This window comes from Berghia stephanieae, chromosome 11, assembly GCF_034508935.2.
Source record: "Berghia stephanieae isolate SIO BIC M18660-M18661 chromosome 11, UCSD_Bste_1.3, whole genome shotgun sequence".
Lineage (NCBI taxonomy): Eukaryota > Metazoa > Mollusca > Gastropoda > Nudibranchia > Aeolidiidae > Berghia > Berghia stephanieae.
This window is the reverse complement of record NC_088370.1, coordinates 23,200,589-23,219,465: the sequence shown is the minus strand read 5'-3', so window position 1 is coordinate 23,219,465 and position 18,877 is coordinate 23,200,589. Positions and strand designations below refer to the sequence as shown.

Genomic DNA, 18,877 nt, shown 5'->3' with positions numbered 1-18,877 from the left:
ACATTCTTGTTTTATTTTGCTTTATGCCTTTGTTGCTGGGGTTTTTTAGTTGTTTTGTTTTTGTTTTTTGTTAATTTTTTTGAGTTTTATTTTGTTTTGGGGTTTTGTTTTTTTGGAGGGGGAGGAGGGAGAGGTTGCAAAAGGGATCTCCACTCACCAGCCAGAGAAATGAGCAGTTCTGAAAACATTGGATCCAGCAGAGTACAGTGTTATTATTAGTAAAGTTTTGTTCAGGGCCGATCTCGAGAGAGGATCAAGATAAGCCAGGCATCAGTCGTCAGCGTGGATGCACAATACAGGCCTGTAAATCTTCCGTCTATTGTCGGATTTCCGACAGTACAATTTTGCTCTATAAGTGTTTAAAAAAAAAAAAAGATAATAGTAAAAATAAAATTTGTAACGTCAAAGAACAGAACCAATAAAAAAGAAAATAAAAGACTTTTATTTCGTTTCAAGAAAAAATTAGATTTTATTCCGTTTCAAATGCCGACTTAAAAAAACAAAACAGAAAAAACTTTTTATTTGTCGCATCAAAGACAAAACAAAACAAAAGCTATAATATTATCATGCCACCTACACGTTCCGCTAGCCGTGGATGTATTCACTGCCTGGCTACTGTGCCACCGCCAGCGAGAGAGAGGTCGCGAAGTTCGCGCGAGTTGTCTTCACACACACACCTAGTCAGTAAATAATACACACACAGAAGTGTGTCGAACCGGACCGGAAGGTTTCTCTCTATTTTGCTACTGACACACATGCATATCTCCGGTTCTCATATCGTTTTCTCTATATTTTATTGGTTCCGTCCCAATGTGAGACGGAAAAAAAATAATGCGAAATAATTATTTTTCTTAGAAATATATATTCTTCTTCTTCTTCTTCTTTTTCGTTGTCGTCGTCGTCTTCTTCTTCTTCTTCTTCTTCTTCTTCTTCTTCTTCTTCTTCTTCTTCTTCTTCTTCTTCTTCTTCTTCTTCTTCTTCTTCTTCTTCTTCTTCTTCTATAAGAATTAATCCAAATAAACGAAAGAATCAGCATAAATATTTAACACAAACAGGAGCGAAGATACACATCCTTCAAAAGGGCAGGAATTGTTCTTTTCCTTTCATTTTACAACTAACTCAGACCTGGGCCCTCAAATAATTGGGATTTTTTTTTTGGTACCATAAAATAAAGACCTCGTTATAAATAAGTAGGGGAAAGTGACATGATTTGACTAGTCAATTGACGTGTCATGTCTGTGTTGTGTCCATATTTTTGTCCTGTTGTGTCTATTTTCGCGTGTTCAAAAAGTTCCGACAATTTTTTAATCAACCATTTACAGGCCTGACAATATCCATCTCCTTTTTTTGAAAGTTTGAAATTTATTTGCACTTATTACCTCTACAATCATCCTCTCCAACCCACTTTTATCAATTGTAAAAACCCAAGATATATTTTTAAAAACCCATTTTCAGGGATGGACCATGCCCAAAGAGCTATACAATGCTTTGTTTATACCTCCAGAAAACCATTGAACCAACTTTCCTTCTCAAATTATTGGTGACAAAGGCAGTTTTAATTGATTTTTGAAAATACTTTTATTGAAACAAACCCACTTCTTAAATGAAACAATTGATGAAATTTATGAGCACTTTCTAGTAAAACTGACACACACACATACACATACATATACATACAACTCTATCTCTCTCTCTCTCCTCTCTCTCTCTCTCTTTCTCTCTCTCTCTCTCTCTCTCTCTCTCTCTCTCTCTCTCTCTCTCTCTCTCTCTCTCTCTCTCTCTCTCTCTCTCTCTCTCTCTCTCTCTCTCTCTCTCTCTCTCTCTCTTTTTTCGAGCAGTTATCCTATGTTATTACTATTATTATATTTAAAATAATAATAATTATAATGATAATGGTATTAATAATGATAATAATAGTAAGGATGATGATGATGATAATAATAATGATATATGATTTCAAAGTCTTGATGTTAATTTGTCACCAGATGTTCGTCTGAACGGTCTTCAGTTCTCGAATTCATTCAAACCACGATTTGGTGTTGGGCAACCCGTAGAGCTGGTAATTGTTGTAGAAACAACGGAAGGTAAGATTGGTTTTCTTAGCAACAAATATTTTGAAATTAAATAAAATTTCCATTTGTTGATAGCATCGTGCGGAAGTATGGTTAGAATAATTCTGCATCAGCCATAATAAAGTCTCACAAAGTGAGCAACAGGGTTAAGTTTCTTGAGTTTTGGTGTCGATTCATAACCATGCACTTTAAGTTTAAGCTAATGCAGATTTTTTTTTGTCTTGATATTTAATGATTTTTATTTTCTGCATTGAACAGATCTGAATTCTTTGATTTAATTAATTTTTTATTTTTTTTATTTTATAAAACTATATGATTTTAGATCAAACCCCACTTTTTTCCGTTAAAACTGAACAAGTAATTTTCCTGCTTTTGTGTTCAGACTACTGGTTGATATAAATGAATGCCTTTGAAAATAGATTTAGTCACGACCTCAACAATGATTTATAAGCAATAGGTAATTATATCATTCTAAAGCCAGAACTAGGTAACTAGGTATTTGCTTGTTATTATCATTCATGTTTTCGAATGTAAGCGATAAAGGTCTTTTCACCAGTGGACATCAACACAAGAAAAAGTAATTAAATCCATGAATCAATAAAAATATAGTATAGTCTCATGAAAAGGAACCATTCAGGCTTAAAGGTTTCTCCAGCCAATGGATTATTGAATAGACTGACAAATATCAATTGCAGACCTGCCAACCAGAACGATTAATCGTATTAAAATACGATTTTTGGACCCCGAATACGCGATTTTTGGACCCCGAATACGCGGGTACGATTTTAGTGGATTTAATACGATTTTTAAAAAGATATGTGATGTGAATAATGTTGATGATACATTGATACACACGTGTCGTACACCAACTGTTGACTGTGTTTCTGAATGAATGATGCATCCTATTTAATATCATTTCAGTTGCTTATATGATGCCGGTTTTCACCAATATTTTTCTCATACATTTTTGAGGATTTGCATAGAATTATGCATATAAGCTTGTTTTATACTTTAAATAGTATCAGACCACATTTAAACTTTTGCCACTTATTAAATAGAAAATTCTAAGTGAAAATTTAATTGAACCAACATCTTTGACTATGAAGCCTTCAATTAAAAACTGTATTGCTAATTAACTTAAACATAAATGGGTTATTTCCCTTTATAATAACTAAATTACTCTATTTTGATTTATAAAATTTATAATGATCTTTTTTTTAATTTATTATTTTGTACGAGTCTTGAATTACAAAGTGGGCAGCTTTAAGAACGGTATTTGGTTCAAAATGAATTTTTTAGAACCATTTTAGAAGTATTTAACTTGTCTCTGAATATTACATACTTTGAAAATTTCCTTTCATTTGACCAAAGTAATAGTATTAGTAGTATATAGAAGAGAGAGAGAGAGAGCATATATGGAAAATATCTTGCTACTGTTGCAAATTGTCATCTATTGAATTGAAGACCACTCTCCCAGATATCTTATCTCAAAACTTTCTCATAACTGATGTACTGGGCTAGCAAATACCACCATCACAACTTCATCAGCATCTCTTACCATCAACATCATGACATCACCACTTCTACAACTGCCATCACAGCATTGTCACTGCCACAACCACCACCACATCACTTCTACCACCACCACCGCCACAGCTTCATCATCATCACCACCACCACCACTCGAGCACCATCGCTACAACAACCAACACTTCTTCCACTGACACTAGCATCAATACTACCAACATGTTAAGGGTCTTTTGGTCATTTCTTTGAGTGTTTCGAAAGCAATTTCCTTTGATATTGCAATTTCTGAGCCTTATGCTAATTTTAAATGGCCATTAAGTTTTAGTTTCTCGATAAATCGATAATTTTGTAATCACTAGAGATTGCTTGAATGATGAAGATCAGTTTATTTTGATTTGTGATTGATGTTAGCTTTTATATAAATTTTTGTATAGTGCGCACTTTTTTTCCACATGTGCGGACAAAATACACTTTTTTAGGGTCATGGAATACACTTTTCATCCTGTGAAGGTTGGCAGGTCTGCAATTGGATAGGATAGGATATCTTGATCTCAATGGTGGAAGGGAAAACAGCTGTTTTATCTGGTTGATGATTATTGTTTGTCACTGCCAGAGAATATATCTATATATCTTGTTTACTTGAAAAAGGTCAAAGGTTGAAACGTGATTTGTTTTGTGTTGTCCCCTTATTTATGAGTCACATTTACTCCCTTTATCTTTCTCTCCACTTTATCGACTCATTTAGGCACCTATAGTTTTGGATTTCACTGCCAGAGAAATGTGTCATATTTTCTTTTTTATGACCCGCTATATGTTTTTTTTCTTCTTGTAGACAATCCCCAAGTTTTCAGCAAGTAGATATATTTTTATATTCTGGGATCACGAATTAGGACAAAACTTTCTTTCTTTTTCTCCTCCAAGATGCCTGGCCGCATGATTCATACTTGTGTGTTCAAGTCCTACAAACCCATCCTAGGGCTGAGGTTCCTTTAGAAAATGGAAGCTATGCTGTCATTGGATCTCCTGTTTGTCTGATTAGAAAGGTAAGGGTTTGAGTAGCACAGATACATGTAGCCTTGTCTTGTAGCTAAATAGAACTGATGTGCTTAGTTATTGACAATACGGGAATTAGTAATTTTAAGTATTTGGTTTGACCCTGATGAGTACTGATAAGTATTACCACTGTTGAACCACTTTGTGAAATTGCACAAGACATTCTCAGAATTTGATCCAAACCTTAACTCTCTCAAGTTCACCCTCAGTGAAAATCGAACAAATTTGTTCGATTTTCCATGCATATGAACTGGAGAGAATTAATTAAATAGAGCAGTACTCCTTCAAAGCCATGAGACACAACAATTACACCCGCTTTGAAATGTTTTAAGATTTATACATAAAGCCCTGCATAATGTAATTTATTTCATGATTGATATATTTTTCTTTTTCCTTTTCTTTCTTTTTCAGGACATGCAGCAAGACCGAGTAGAGCATGGATCATCCAACATTTCCCACTCCTGTTCTTTTTGCTTTTTTTACTCCGGATGGTACCATTTCAACATTTTTTTCACTCCTTTGTCAAAGCAACTTCATGCCATCACCTCCCCGACAACTTCCTCCACGACATCAACACCATCATTGCCATCCTCATCACTACCGCTACCACCACCACTGTCTTTGTCATCATTATCATCGTCCTCAACATCATACAATAAATATGTTAACAACAGCAACAGCAGCAGTAGTAGTAGTAATAGTATCAGTAGCAATCAGCAAATTCGCACTCAGCAGCCACCGACAAGCTTGTTATCTCCAGTCACAGACTCGACTGAAGGGAATGTGGTCAAAACTTCCTTCAATAATGCTGCAACAGCTTCATCATCATCGCCATCCCCTTCCTCATCTTCCATTGTAGGTGGTGATGGTGATGAAGGGACCAGTGGATCCATCAGTAACAATTTACCAAACTCTAGTAGAATTAGTCATGGTGTGGGTTCTAGTAGAAATGGTAGCAGTCACGTCAATACCGGTGGTAGTCGGAATGGGAAGAAAAGTGGCGGTTGTGGTAGTCAGTGTGTGAATGTGATGAATGAAGGCAGTGGTCAAAGAGTTTTGGTCAATCCAGGCTGGTTCTTTGGATCACCTGTAAGATTTGAAGTTGCATGATTTCATTGCAGGGTTTTGTTTTTGTTTATTTATATTTACACACACATACACACACATGTTGTTATTTTTTAAAGTCTTTCAGAGTTATTACAATTGTGGAGCTCGATGAATTTAGTTTCTGTAGTATAAATTGGGTAGTAATGATTTCATGCTGCTTTATCTATGAAGGCTTTTTAACAGTTCTGAGACATTCACAAGTCTGGATGGGGTCTTTTGACCTCCCATGGTGGGTAGAAGGTGACTTGCTCTATCTCCCTATATCTGTTTTCTAGGTTGCTTCCTGTCTTTGTCTTGGAATGGGATTACTAGGTTTTGTCCTGGCCCTTTTCGGAGTCCTTGACTGTGAGGGAAACATTCAAATGTATAGTGATAGTTTTGGGAGATATTTTTTTTCCAAGCAGATCATCTCTATGTTATATACGGATATATTATATTATATTGTTGTTTTTGATATATTTTGTAAGCATTTGAGTGTGTTTCTTTTAGGCAGTCTCAAACTAAGTACATTGATGGTATGCTCTTGGAATCTGTTCCCTGTTTGAACCAATTCCTCTTTGTCTTACTTTTTCTTTGGTGCTTTAATTATAATTCTATAATTTTTTGACTATCCCATTTTCATCCTTTTTACTGCTGCTGATATGACCTAATTGCGTTGCAAGTGCCGTAAAACCCTTAAAAACAACAAAACAACATTCGCAAGTGAACGAACAGTCTTTTGGCCTGGGTTCAGCCGAGAGTTTTTCCAAACCTTCTATGCACCCAGAATTTATAGGGTATTTGGGTGTTATAAGATTTGATGGAATCTACTTTGCATTAGACTAGTGTCTTAGGCCAAAGGTAGCCAGCAATTGTAACTGTTTAATGCTATTGTAACTTGGATAAACTCTAGCTCCATGGGTCTTAAGGCTCTACAAGATTACTAATTTTTTTTTTATGACGTTGTGAGATTATTGTCAATAGGATCTAGATGGTAGAAGTCATAAGTAGTGCTATAATTGGGTGGAATTAACCGATGAAATCTGTGCTATTAACTCAAGATATTGGTAGTGACCAGTATTGTGGTCTGGTAGTGGGGCTACTAATAGGATGGGTTACTTCTGTCTCACTGATCTGTAGTCCCTTTCTCTGTGGCTTCATGTACTTGTCCTGGAGTGAGGTGTCTTGATTTATCTAAGCCGTAGTTGGGAGTCTCTCTGTTAGGGAAACAGTCTGATGCAAGTGATAGTTTATCCGACCCCTCGCCCCTTCCCCTTTAAGTCGTCTCTCAGAATGACGTAATAGTAATTTTCAGAAATATTTAAGTGTCTTCCTTTTAGCCATGATCATGTAGCATTTTCATTGTGAGATTTCATGTGGCTTTCGACTTGGCACAGGGTTGATTGGAACACCTATTATCTACTATTGACCTTTTTATCTCTGATTGAGTGTGTATTAATACTTTCGATTCAATTAATACTGACTAGCCATAGACCAGGCTCAGCTATAGAATGCTGGGTTAGGTCTTTTCTTATATATTTCCTTTATTTAGACTGTTTCTCATACTTCTCTGACCCATGAATGTTGCAGGTATGGAACCATCTTCCAATATAAGTGCTAACATGACCTAAAAGTGTCACAAGAGCTGTTGAAACTTCAACATAAGACCATCTAGACTATCTTATGCATGAATGTGCAATGATTAATCACTGTTTAATACTTGCTGGTGTTGTGAATGAATGCTGGTTGTCACTAGATTGGATAAAGAATCATAATATTATATTTTATTGGGCAGGAAATATTGTACCTGGACTTCTGGTGTGGAAAGTGCAATTTTATATTATATCTATTGTAATAAATGACCATGATGTCAGAAATTGTATAATTATGTATAGCTAGATGCTTTCATTTTGTAGAAAAGCTGAGGAAAAAGAAGTATTGAACTGTATGATAACGAATATTTTAGTGTTGAATCATTAAATTCTTTTTAATGGTTTGTTCATGATGGGTGGAATTCCCCTTAAGACAGGGAATCACAAGCAGTATAGTATTGAATGTTAACGAATATTTTAGTGTTGAATCATTGAATATTTTCAAAGACTTTATTTTTTCATCTGATTTCCAGCCTCAACCTATGCTTTTAAAACATATTCCAATTAATGAACAGGGACCGTCTGCTTGGACTTACCAATGTAAATATGATCCAGTGGTAAGCATTCGGATCTGTCAAACTCAAGCTGCTTCAGAGTTTTTAGATGCTCCGGTCTCATGAAACATTTGAAAAATTTGTTGCATGCAACAGCCTGGAAGTCATGCAGCGTGTGCACCATGGGCTGTTTTAATTGGAAGATGCAGACATTCCTTCATAATGGGCAGGATGGAGGCATACAGTTCAAGCTGCAATTCCATCTCAACTGCTTGAAAAAAACAAGCATGACAACAACCTTCTTTTTCTCTCTAATCCATCCTTTGACAACTTTCTTTGCATTCAGTATGGAAGCCAAATCCAACAACCTCTTGCTATCAGCCAATTCCACCATTCTATCAACATGCATGCTCCTCAAAACTGGCATACGAATATCCATGTCCGCCTTCTTAAAGAATCCAAAATAAAACATTCTCACATCAGCTGGGTCTCAATAGCTCCATCATCCTCAGAACGAGTCAGACTCGGACGCAATGGCAAGTTTCATAAATGTACACAAAGGAGTGTTTTAGAATAAAGGAAATAACTTGTCTTTTTGTTGCAAAACTACCAAGGTTGTAGTTGCATTGTTTTAATTTCAGTTTTTGGAAATGGCCATTGATTTGCTCCTTAAGAACATATTTACCCTTACCTACAAAATTTATCATTTATCATATTTGGTATAAAATCAGGCTGTGTTCCTTTAATTTGCATCATTATGTGTTCATCTTCTTTTTTTTCTCAGTATATGAATCTTTCCTCTGTTTTTTTTTTATTTTCATCTTTGACTTTTGTGCTTTGTTTGTTTTAAAAAAAATAGAATTCTTTTTTGTTTGTTTTTGAGTGTATTCCTATTGGTGGGATCCTGTGCTTGTGTTTGGATGAGACTTTTAGGTGATTTCAAATTAAGTACCCTGATGGCGTGCTCTTGGAATCAACGCCTCTTCCCTATTTGTACAATTTCCCTTTGTCTTACTTTTCCTTGGGTGCTTTAATCGTAATTCCATAATTTTTGGACGATCACATTTTCTGTCTTTTTACTGGAACTGAAATGACCAAGTGAGTTGCAAGTGCTGTAAAACTCCTTAAAGCAAACAAATCTTTTGTTTTTTTTAATGATATGCTGATATTATTTCGGGATGGAGTCTTTTATCTCCCACAGTGGACTGGAGAGGTTACCTGTGCTGTGTTCTCGACCCGTTTTCCCTTTACTTTTTAATTTCTTTCCTTGTGCAATGAGATTTCTCTAACCTTTCCCTAGCTCGGATCCTTGGCTGGAATGGAAGCAGTGAAATGTTGACTTCCTACATTTGGAAAACGATTTTTACGGTTACATTAAAAAGAAAAATTAATATATTTTATAATTTCATTCCTCTTTCCGGTATACTGTTCTTGTGTCTTTGTGGAACTAATAGATGGTCTCATTCTTGACACATTGATAGACTGAATTTGGGATCTTCTTCTGGTACTTTTTTAACCGTTCCCTTTTGTCACATTTTCCCTGTGTGCTTTTAACAACAGATTTATTATCTATTGACCTGGGTGGGCTCTTTTGAACTTCCATGGTGGAAGGAGGTCATTTCCTGTGTTTTTTTATTCCCCCCCCCCCCCCCCATATATCTGGGGTTTTTTTTAAGTTGCTTTGTCCTGGCAGAGAGTCAAATGTGTAGTGTTAGTTTTGGGAGGTGATATTTCTTTTCCTTGTAAATCACCTCTCTCTCTCTCTCTCTCTCTCTCTCTCTCTCTCTCTCTCTCTCTCTCTCTCTCTCTCTCTCTCGCTCTCGCTCTCTCTCTCTCTCTTTTATATATATATTTGTTTGTCTTGAACATATCTTGTGAACATTTGAGTGTATTCCTCTCAGTGAGACTCTCTGTGCTGGTGTCTGGATGAGACTTTTAGGTGCTCTCAAACTAAGGACAATGATGTTGTGCTCTTGGAACCTACATCTGTTCCCTATTTGAACCAATTCCTCTTTGTCTTGCTTATTCTTTGGTGCTCTATTGTCATTCTATACATTTTTTGACTATCCCATTTTCTTCTTCTTTCTTTTTTTACTGGCGCTATGACCTAAATGTGTAGCAAGCACCGTCCATTTTTTAAATACAAAAACAAACAAGAATTTTTTGACCATTCCATTATTTTCATCTTTACTTTTTCACTGTAAACCCTCCAAAAGTCAAAGCAAACTCGCAACTATTGTTTTTATTACTTTGCTCTTGGAGAACTCAGATCAAGCCCGTATTGGCGCATCAAATATTTCGCACGTTTTCAATACATGTATTGGAATGTAACTTTATTTCCTTTTCCATACATAACCTTCCCTATTCACCCTCCCAAATTAATATTTCCAATTCTGTGTGCTTTTTGTTTCACCATATGGCACACCCACCCCCTCACACATTCCTTAAACAACAATATAATTAATGAATGAAGCGCTTTGTATTTTGATGGATGGCAGAAAATAATTTTGCTGTCATATTTAGTCTATATACATAACGTTGTAGATCTGCAGCATGTTGACTGTCGCCTCGTGATTTGTTATTTTAAATAATGAATTGATAAGCACTTTTGATAGCGCGCTTTTCAAAGTGTTTTAATCAATGATGCATTTATTTCTCAGTAGACCGACATTTCCATTGAATGCAAACGGCAACCTGCAAGCCGTTCTTGATCTTGATAAAACTGATAGTTTAGCATAAGACGGCTGTGATCGGGGTAATATATGAGATATTTCAGACTAGATATTTGGATAGATTGCATTTTGTTTCTACTTTTGTTCTTATTTTATAACTTGTCCAGTTGTCTTACATTTTGTTTTAAAAGCTTTTAAGAGCTCATCTGATTCATAATTTCATGACTAAACGTTGAAAAGACCTAAAAGTGCCGTTAAATACCTCATTACAAATTAACAAATTGATAAAGAGAATGTCCAGTGGATTTCCTGTAGATGCCGTTTCACCCTTGACCTTTCATGTATTCCTTATTTCCTATCATAATGACAAAATAATTTGTTTTCATTTTGGACAAAACTAGTATTGCCTCGTATATCAATATAGATGACACTCAACGTGTCAAAAGTATAAAACATCAGACTTCAAAGAAGTTCTTTAACAACAAGAAATGAAGTGAGTAAGAAAGTGCCCGAAGACAATAGAGAATGGGGGCAGGTTGGAGCCCCCATCGTCGCCGCCCCCATCTGGCACTTTCCTACTCACATTTCTTGTTGTTGTCAACATAAGTGCCTGCTCCACTCACTTTTCTGAATTAAAAGTTCTTTGTGACATTTCAGGTTTAAGACTTCTTGATTCTTAGGGAAATCTTGATCTGCCAAAATACGAAGTGAAAGTTATCTGGCCAAAATGGAAAGAGGCGTTTTGTTTTATGGCAATATTACTTTATTCCTGAATTTGAAAGAAATGCACTTGTTTTGATGATTTAATGCAATATAATATTATTCCATAAGCTATGTCATTATCCTTTTAGATGAATTCGAAACGTTCATCATTTGATTTTGTGAACTGCACTCGAATTGTACATTGATATGTATTTAATTTGATGTTATCATAAACTAAAGATCCATTAACAAATAAAGGAAAAAATTGTGCTTCATAACGAATCATTGGTTATTTCGAACAAGTGATAATTCCTGAAATGCTGAAGATTTGGGAGCTGGAGTTAGTGGGGGGAAAATGTCTGTCCTCAGTAGTCCAGCACAAACTGATATAGAAAAGCTGCACATCGCAATGAAGGAAAGAGTCTGACTGAAGGTGACCTCGGTAAAAGGTTACAGATTAAATACAGTCGATTTCGGTGGTGATGGAGGAAGGGGCTACTTTAAAAAAAAAAAGAATGTTTGTTGTTATTTTGTTTGTTTTTGTTGTTTTTTTGTTGTTTTTTTTTTTTGTTTTTTGGGTTTTTTTTTTCTACTTACTGATCAATCAGTGCGACTATGTAGTCTAGTGGTATGACTCTCGCCTTCGGATTGGAAGCTGGGCAGGGTTCCTTATCCCCCCCCCCCCCCCCCCCCCCACCCATAGTGGGCATGGATGTACTTCTGTGTCTTCTATCCCCCTATATCTTGTTTTCCAACTTGCTTTCTGTCTTTGTCTGGGAATAAGATTACTTGGTTTTGTCCTGGCCGGATGCCCTTGCTGAGCGGGAAACAGTCAAATGTATAGATAGTTTTGGGGGATGATATTTTTTTCCCTTGTAAATCATCTCTCTGTTATGCACTGTATTACGTTTTGTTTATGTATTATATATGGTTTGTAAATATTTGAGTGTATTCCTCTTAGTAGGGACCTGTGCTTCTGTCTAGATGAGACTTTTAGGTGATCTGAAACTAAGTACTTTGACAGTGTGCTCTTGGAATCTACATCTGTTTCTTATTTGAACCAATTTCCCTTTGTCTTACCTTTTCTTGGGTGCTTTAATTGTAATTCTGGAACTTTTTACTATCCCATTTTCTTCCTTTTTACTGGCGCTGATATGACCTTAATGTGTTGCAAGCGCCGTAAAAACCCTTAAAAACAAAACATCGGATTGGAAGGTTCAGGGTTCGAGACCCACTCTGAACAGCGCATAGTTGAATCCTTGGAAACAGTTCTTTACTCACTTTTTCTCACCGTACTCGGTAAATATGTACCTGGTCATTAACAGCATTGTTTCTGGCAGAAAAGAAAATTGTTATACCATCATGTCTTGTCCCACACGTTAAGTGTTGGTGTTGGCAGCAGCTTCTAATGGTGCTCACACTACTACTACTATGTTATGGCGATCGACCCAATCAGCAAATTCCGTACCGCATTCATGCACCGTCGCAAACCCCCACGGAAGCTTCGTCACAACACACCATTCAACTAGATGCTCTGCGGTTTCGGGCTCGTTACCACAACAGGTACATTTTGGACAGGTCCCCACTGATGCATTGAGCGTGCTGTTAACTCACTCAACCCTAACACCAACTATATCCGTAGTTTACCCGGGTTACTTTTAACCCATGCCTATTACATTTTTATGAGACAAATTATAGGTGTAGTATCAAAGCTAATGTTTTTAATTTTTACATATTAATGATTGTTGAATAAAACGATCTATGTACATGCTCATTTTTAATAAAATTTTTTCCAATTTTGAAAAGTAGCAAAAAACTCTTGGATTGAGTGATTTAAGCAGGTTCTCGACCAAAACCAATTGGCTGCCTCCCAATATCTTCTCTTGTTAAAAACCTGGCAACTTCTCCCCCAGTTTCAGGGAGTCGATGTCCCCGCCCCCTCCCTTCGAGGGATTGTCTAGGGGCCCCGTGTCAAGCGCTTTGAACACTTAGTGGATATTACGCTATGTAAAAGCTCTTGGTCTGGTTTGAATCAATCTGACTAGCAATGAACCTCGAAACCGAAGTAAGTCATTTTCCAAGTGTCAATTCTTTTGTTTTAGACGCTTTTGTGACAGGATATCCTATCCTTGCCATGACCCCTTTGTCTTACATTATTAAGGTCCCTATGGCTCAAGAGTTGTTCCAGACACTGAACTCTGAACTTAGCTATCCCAGTGATGCCAAAACTCCGGTTTCAGGGGGAAAAATCCGGTCTGGAGAAAAAAATTCCGGCGAGGTAATATTGCTCCAAGGGTATTCCCCCCCCCCCCCCAGTCACCTCTACCACCACATCATCATCACTGCCACTACTACAACCACCACCACCACATTATCATCACTACAACTACTACTACAACCACCACTACTATTACAACCACCACCACCACATCATCATCATTACCACTATTAGTGCAACCACCACCATCACATCATTATTACTACCACTACTATTGGGTGGGGTTCTTGACCTCCAATAGTGGGCAGGGAGGTACATCCTGTGTCTTCTATCCCCCTATATCTGTTTTCCAACATGCTTTCTGTCTTTGTCTTGGAATGAGATCATTTGGTTTTGTCATGACCATGGCCGGATACCCTGGCTGGGAGGGAAACAGTCAAATGCATAGTTAAGAGTTTTGGGAGATGATATTTTTTTCCTTTTAAATCATCTCTCTGCAATGCATTCTATTAATACTATTATGTTTTGTTTACATATAATATATGATTTGTAAACGTTTGAGTATATTCCTATTAGTGGGGACCTTGGCTTGTGTCTGGATGAGACTTTTAGGTGATCTCAAACTAAGTACTTTGATAGTGTGCTCTTGGAATCTTTATCTGTTCCCTGTTTGAACTAATTCGCCTTTGTCTTCCCTTTTCTTAGGTGGTTTAATAGTAATTCTCGAACTTTTTACTATTCCATTTTCTTCCTTTTTACTGGCGCTGATATGACCTAAATGTGTCGCAATCGCCGTAAAATCCTTAAAAACAAAACAAAAACTACCACTACTACTACAACCACCACCACCACCGCCACATCATCACTACCCACAAAAACAGCAACCACCACCACCACATCATCACTACCACTACTACAACAACCACCACCACATCATTACCATTGCTACTACAACAACCACGTCATCACTACCACTACAACAACCACCACCACATCATTATAACTACCACTACTACGACAACCGCCACCACATTATCATTGCTACCACTACTGCTACAACCACCATCATCACTACCACTAATACTACAACCACCACCACATCATCACTACCACTTTTACTACAACCACCCCTTCACCACATCATCATCACTGCCACTATTACTACACCACCACCACGTCATCACTACCACTACTACTACAACAACCACCACATCAACATCATATACATTTCTACTACAACCACCACCACCACATCATTATCACTACTACTACTACTACTACTACTACTACTACTACTACTACTACTACTACTACTACTACCACTACTACTATATACTCACCAATTCATCATCACTACCAATACTACCACAACCACTACCCATGTATCATTATCACTACCACCACAACTACAAACACCACCATTTGGATGGTATTTGGCATTGTGTTTACTTATCGTATAGTTCTAATCAGTCATTACTTTAGAATTATACGATATGTAAATAAAATGCCAAATACCATCCGAATTCCCTTTTCTTGTTTGCGGAAATTCCTCCGAGTGGTGTCTGAAATTCCTGTGAGCCAAATTTTAAGTTGTCTGGCTATCTACTCTATTGTGTATCAACTTGGACGGGGATGCCACTTTTACTGTGTCGTCTATACCCCTATAATATCTGCTTTCCTTTTCCAAGTGGCCACCTGTCAATGTCTTGGAATGAGATCACTTCGTTTTGTCTTAGTCCGGCTTGAAACAAAAAAAAAAAAAAAAAAAAAAAAAAAAACGAAAAAAAAAAACACACAAAAAACGTGAGCTTATATTTAGCGTAATATCCACTAAACGTGCTCAAAGGGACCAACAATGACACATAACATGTAGAACGAACATGACGCCTGTTAGGAGATATTGCATTTTTTTCCGACAGGTACAACGCTGTTAACGACCAGGCCCTCATTTTACACCTGAGTGCGGTGTGAGAATGTGACTAAAGAGACTTTTCCAAGGACTCAATTATGCGCCGAGCGAGGCTTTAACTCGAACCCAGGACCTTCCATTCCGAAAGCCAGTGTCATACCACATAGCCGCACAGCTGCTTAGAGGGAAACTGTCTAAGTATGGTGTTAGTTATGGGAGATAAATTGTAAACATTTGAGTGTGTTCCTCTTGGTAGGGTCGTGTGCTTCTGTCTGGGGGGAATTTTTAACTAATCTCAAACTAAGCACACTGATGGGTTGAAATCTACCTCTGTTCCACCAGTCATCCTATCTTTCATTTCCTTGTGTGCTTTTAATTGTGAAGCTATAATTTTTCAACTATCCCTCTCTCTTACTTTTTACTGGCGCTAAAATGACCTGCTAAACATTTTGCAAACGCCATGAAACCCGGAAAAATAATATGGAGAGAAAGATAAAGTGAGTAAATGTGAGTGACTCATATATAGGGGAACAACACAAAACAAACGTTTTTGCCTGTTTTGTGTTGTTCCCTTATATATGAGTCACATGTACTCATTTTATCTTTCTCTCCACTTTATTGGGCCATTTAGACACCTCTAGTTTTCTTTAATAATAAACCGTTTTGTGTATCTAAGCGCATTTTAATGTCATATAATCTATAGATAATATTTCGTTTTTCTTGGTGACTTTTGTCTCATTTTCTACCCCAATCTGGCCAATCATCCGTGTAAGATTACCTGCCAATCCAAGTCAGAGAAGTCATTGAATCATTGACTGAAAAGCTTGCATTGGACCTTGATAGATTGTTATCGTTTGCACGAAGCATAATATAGGATTTCCTCCATGGTACGAAGATACTTCTGTTTCGATTCAACCAACTGGAACATCTTTGGGGTCCATTTGGGGTCAGTGGACAGATCGTCATTTCTACCCAATCGGGCGGAGATGACTTCTTATTCCCCCCCCCCCCTATATATATGTAGTCTTGTGGTTTGACACTCGAATTCGAATCGAAAGGACCTGGGTTCGAGCCTCGCTCGGCGCATAGTTGAGTCCTTGGAAAAGGCGCGAGGCTCGAACCCAGGACCTTCCGATCCAAAAGCGGACATCATAGCACATGCACTCTTTTCCCACACAAATCAACCGTTTTGGACACCACTGGGACAAAATATATTAATGGGGGTGATATAGCCCCTCACCCCTACTGTTTGAACCCGTGAAACAAGAACCACTATAGACAACGTTGGGTATCTGCCAAGGAATTTACCCAATGGAAACCGTACGGTGCTTTTATTGGCTAACCAACCAGCGGCCTCGATGAGAAAAATATCCGCCATTTTGCTGTTGGCTGGGAATCGCGTTACTATAGTAAACAAGCGCTGATCGGCCGTTCATGAAAACAAGTTGCTGCTCGCTCGTTTAACTCAAAATTATTCAAAACGATCTCTCTAAAATGATATAAATGTGACTTCTTAAGGTTTTCTTCACGGTCAAAACCACACAACATTCTATTAATGATTACGTCCGAGGCAAAAAGGAATATTGACAGGTCGACCGACAGTTGAACTCGTGAGACGACAAACATCAATGCAAAGTGTAGCGAGAGTCAAGCTATTGTTTGTCTTGTCCTATTCTATATAGAGAAAAGGATAAATAGTATAGCCTCGTGTGTGAGTGGTTGCGTGTCATAGTCTTGTTTTTAAATTGTTTCTGTTGTTTATGTGTGTAGTGATGACTCTCTCACACTCAATTTCAATGCCGAAAGAGGAATTCCCGCACACAAGAAAGGGGAATTGGGGTGGTATTTGGCATACATATTGTATAGTATCTAGTTCTAAATAGATAACTGATTAGAATTATATTATGATATATAAACACAATGCCAAATACAATTCCGAAGTTTCCTTATTTCAAATGAAGTAAAGCTCCAAAACCTAATGGTAGTGATTGTAGTACTGAGTGTTAGTGAGGTGATGTGGTGTTGGTGGTGGTTGTAGTTGTAGTAGTAATAGTGATGATGATGTGGTGGTGGTGATGATTGTAGTTGTAGTAGTAGTGGTAGTGATGATGATGTGGTGGTGGTTGTAGTAGTAGTGGTAATGGTAATGATATGGTGGTGGTGGTGGTTGTAGTAGTAGTAGTGGTCGTGATGATGATGTGGTGGTGGTGTTTGTAGTAGTAGTGGTAATGATGCGGCTATGTGGTCTAGTAGTATGACACTCGCTTCCGGATCGGAAGGTCCTGGGTTCGAGCCTCGCGCTCGGCGCATAGTTGAGTCCTTGGAAAAGGCTCTTTACTCACATTCTCTCACCGTACTCAGGTGTAAAATGAGTACCTGGCCGTTAACAGTTGTCTTTGTCCGAAAAATTGTAATATCGCCTAACAGGCGTCATGTCCCGTCCGACATGTTAAATGTTGACCAGAGACCCCTTGTAAAGCGCTTTGAGCACATTTAGTAGATATTGCACTATATAAAGCTCAATTTTTAAAAAAAAATATTTCAATGATGATGATATGGTGGTGGTGGTTGCAGTAGTAGTAGTGGTAGTGATGATAATGTGGTGGTGGTTGTAGTTGTAGTAGTAGTGATAGTGATGATGATGTGGTGGTGGTTGTAGTAGTAGTGGTAGTGATGATGATGTGGTTGTGGTGGTTGTAGTAGTAGTTGTAATGGTGATGATATGGTGGTAGTGGTGGTTGCAGTAGTAGTGGTAGTGATGACGATGTGGTTGTGGTGGTTGTAGTAGTAGTGGTAATGGTAATGATATGGTGGTAGTGGTGGTTGTAGTAGTAGTAGTGGTAATGGTAATGATATGGTGGTGGTTGTAGTAGTAGTGGTCGTGATGACGATGTGGTTGTGGCGGTTGTAGTAGTAGTGGTAGTGATGCTATTGTGGTGGTGGTTGTAGTAGTTGAGGTAGTGATGTGGTGGTGGTTGTAGTAGTAGTGGTGGTGTTGGTTGTGGTAGTAGTGGTAATGATGATGATATGGTGGTGGTGGTTGCAGTAGTAGTGGTAGTGATGACGATGTGGTTGTGGTGATTGTAGTAGTGGTAGTGATGATGATGTGCTGGTGGTGGTGTAGTAGTATTGGTAGTGATAATGATGTGGGGCTGGTGGTTGTAGTAGTAGTGTTAGTGATGATATTGTGGTGGTGGTTTTAGTAGTAGATGATGTGGTGGTTGGAAAACACATTACAGGTTATTATAATACATGATTACACACATTCTCTAACTTCATTTTTTGACAGCTTCGTTGTGCCATAAATATACGCAACAGTTCTGAAACATTTTATTGTGGATTTTGATATTGTTTGTTGTTTTTCTTGTGTCGTTATGTTGACATAGATACCGAATGAATGGTAATTACTACATTCTCAGCCAACAACAAAATGGCGCTGAATGCTTTCATTGGTGGACACTTTTTAGGCTTCGTACGTATTCTCATTCGTTT

The 18,877-nt window shown here is 37.6% G+C and overlaps 1 protein-coding gene across 2 annotated transcripts in view; it reads left to right on the top strand.

Moving 5' to 3' along the window:
- LOC144956677 (trafficking protein particle complex subunit 9-like) overlaps positions 1-11,540 on the top strand; it is a 58,498-nt gene extending 46,958 nt beyond the window's left edge. For both annotated transcript variants that reach the window (XM_078887330.1, XM_078887331.1), the window contains exons 22-24: positions 1,986-2,084; positions 4,521-4,642; positions 5,064-11,540. In XM_078887330.1, coding sequence (XP_078743456.1) covers positions 1,986-2,084; positions 4,521-4,642; positions 5,064-5,762 — 920 coding nt within the window. In that variant the 3' untranslated portion in view covers positions 5,763-11,540. The remainder of the gene's footprint in view (positions 1-1,985; positions 2,085-4,520; positions 4,643-5,063) is intronic.
- Positions 11,541-18,877: the final 7,337 nt, after the last annotated feature.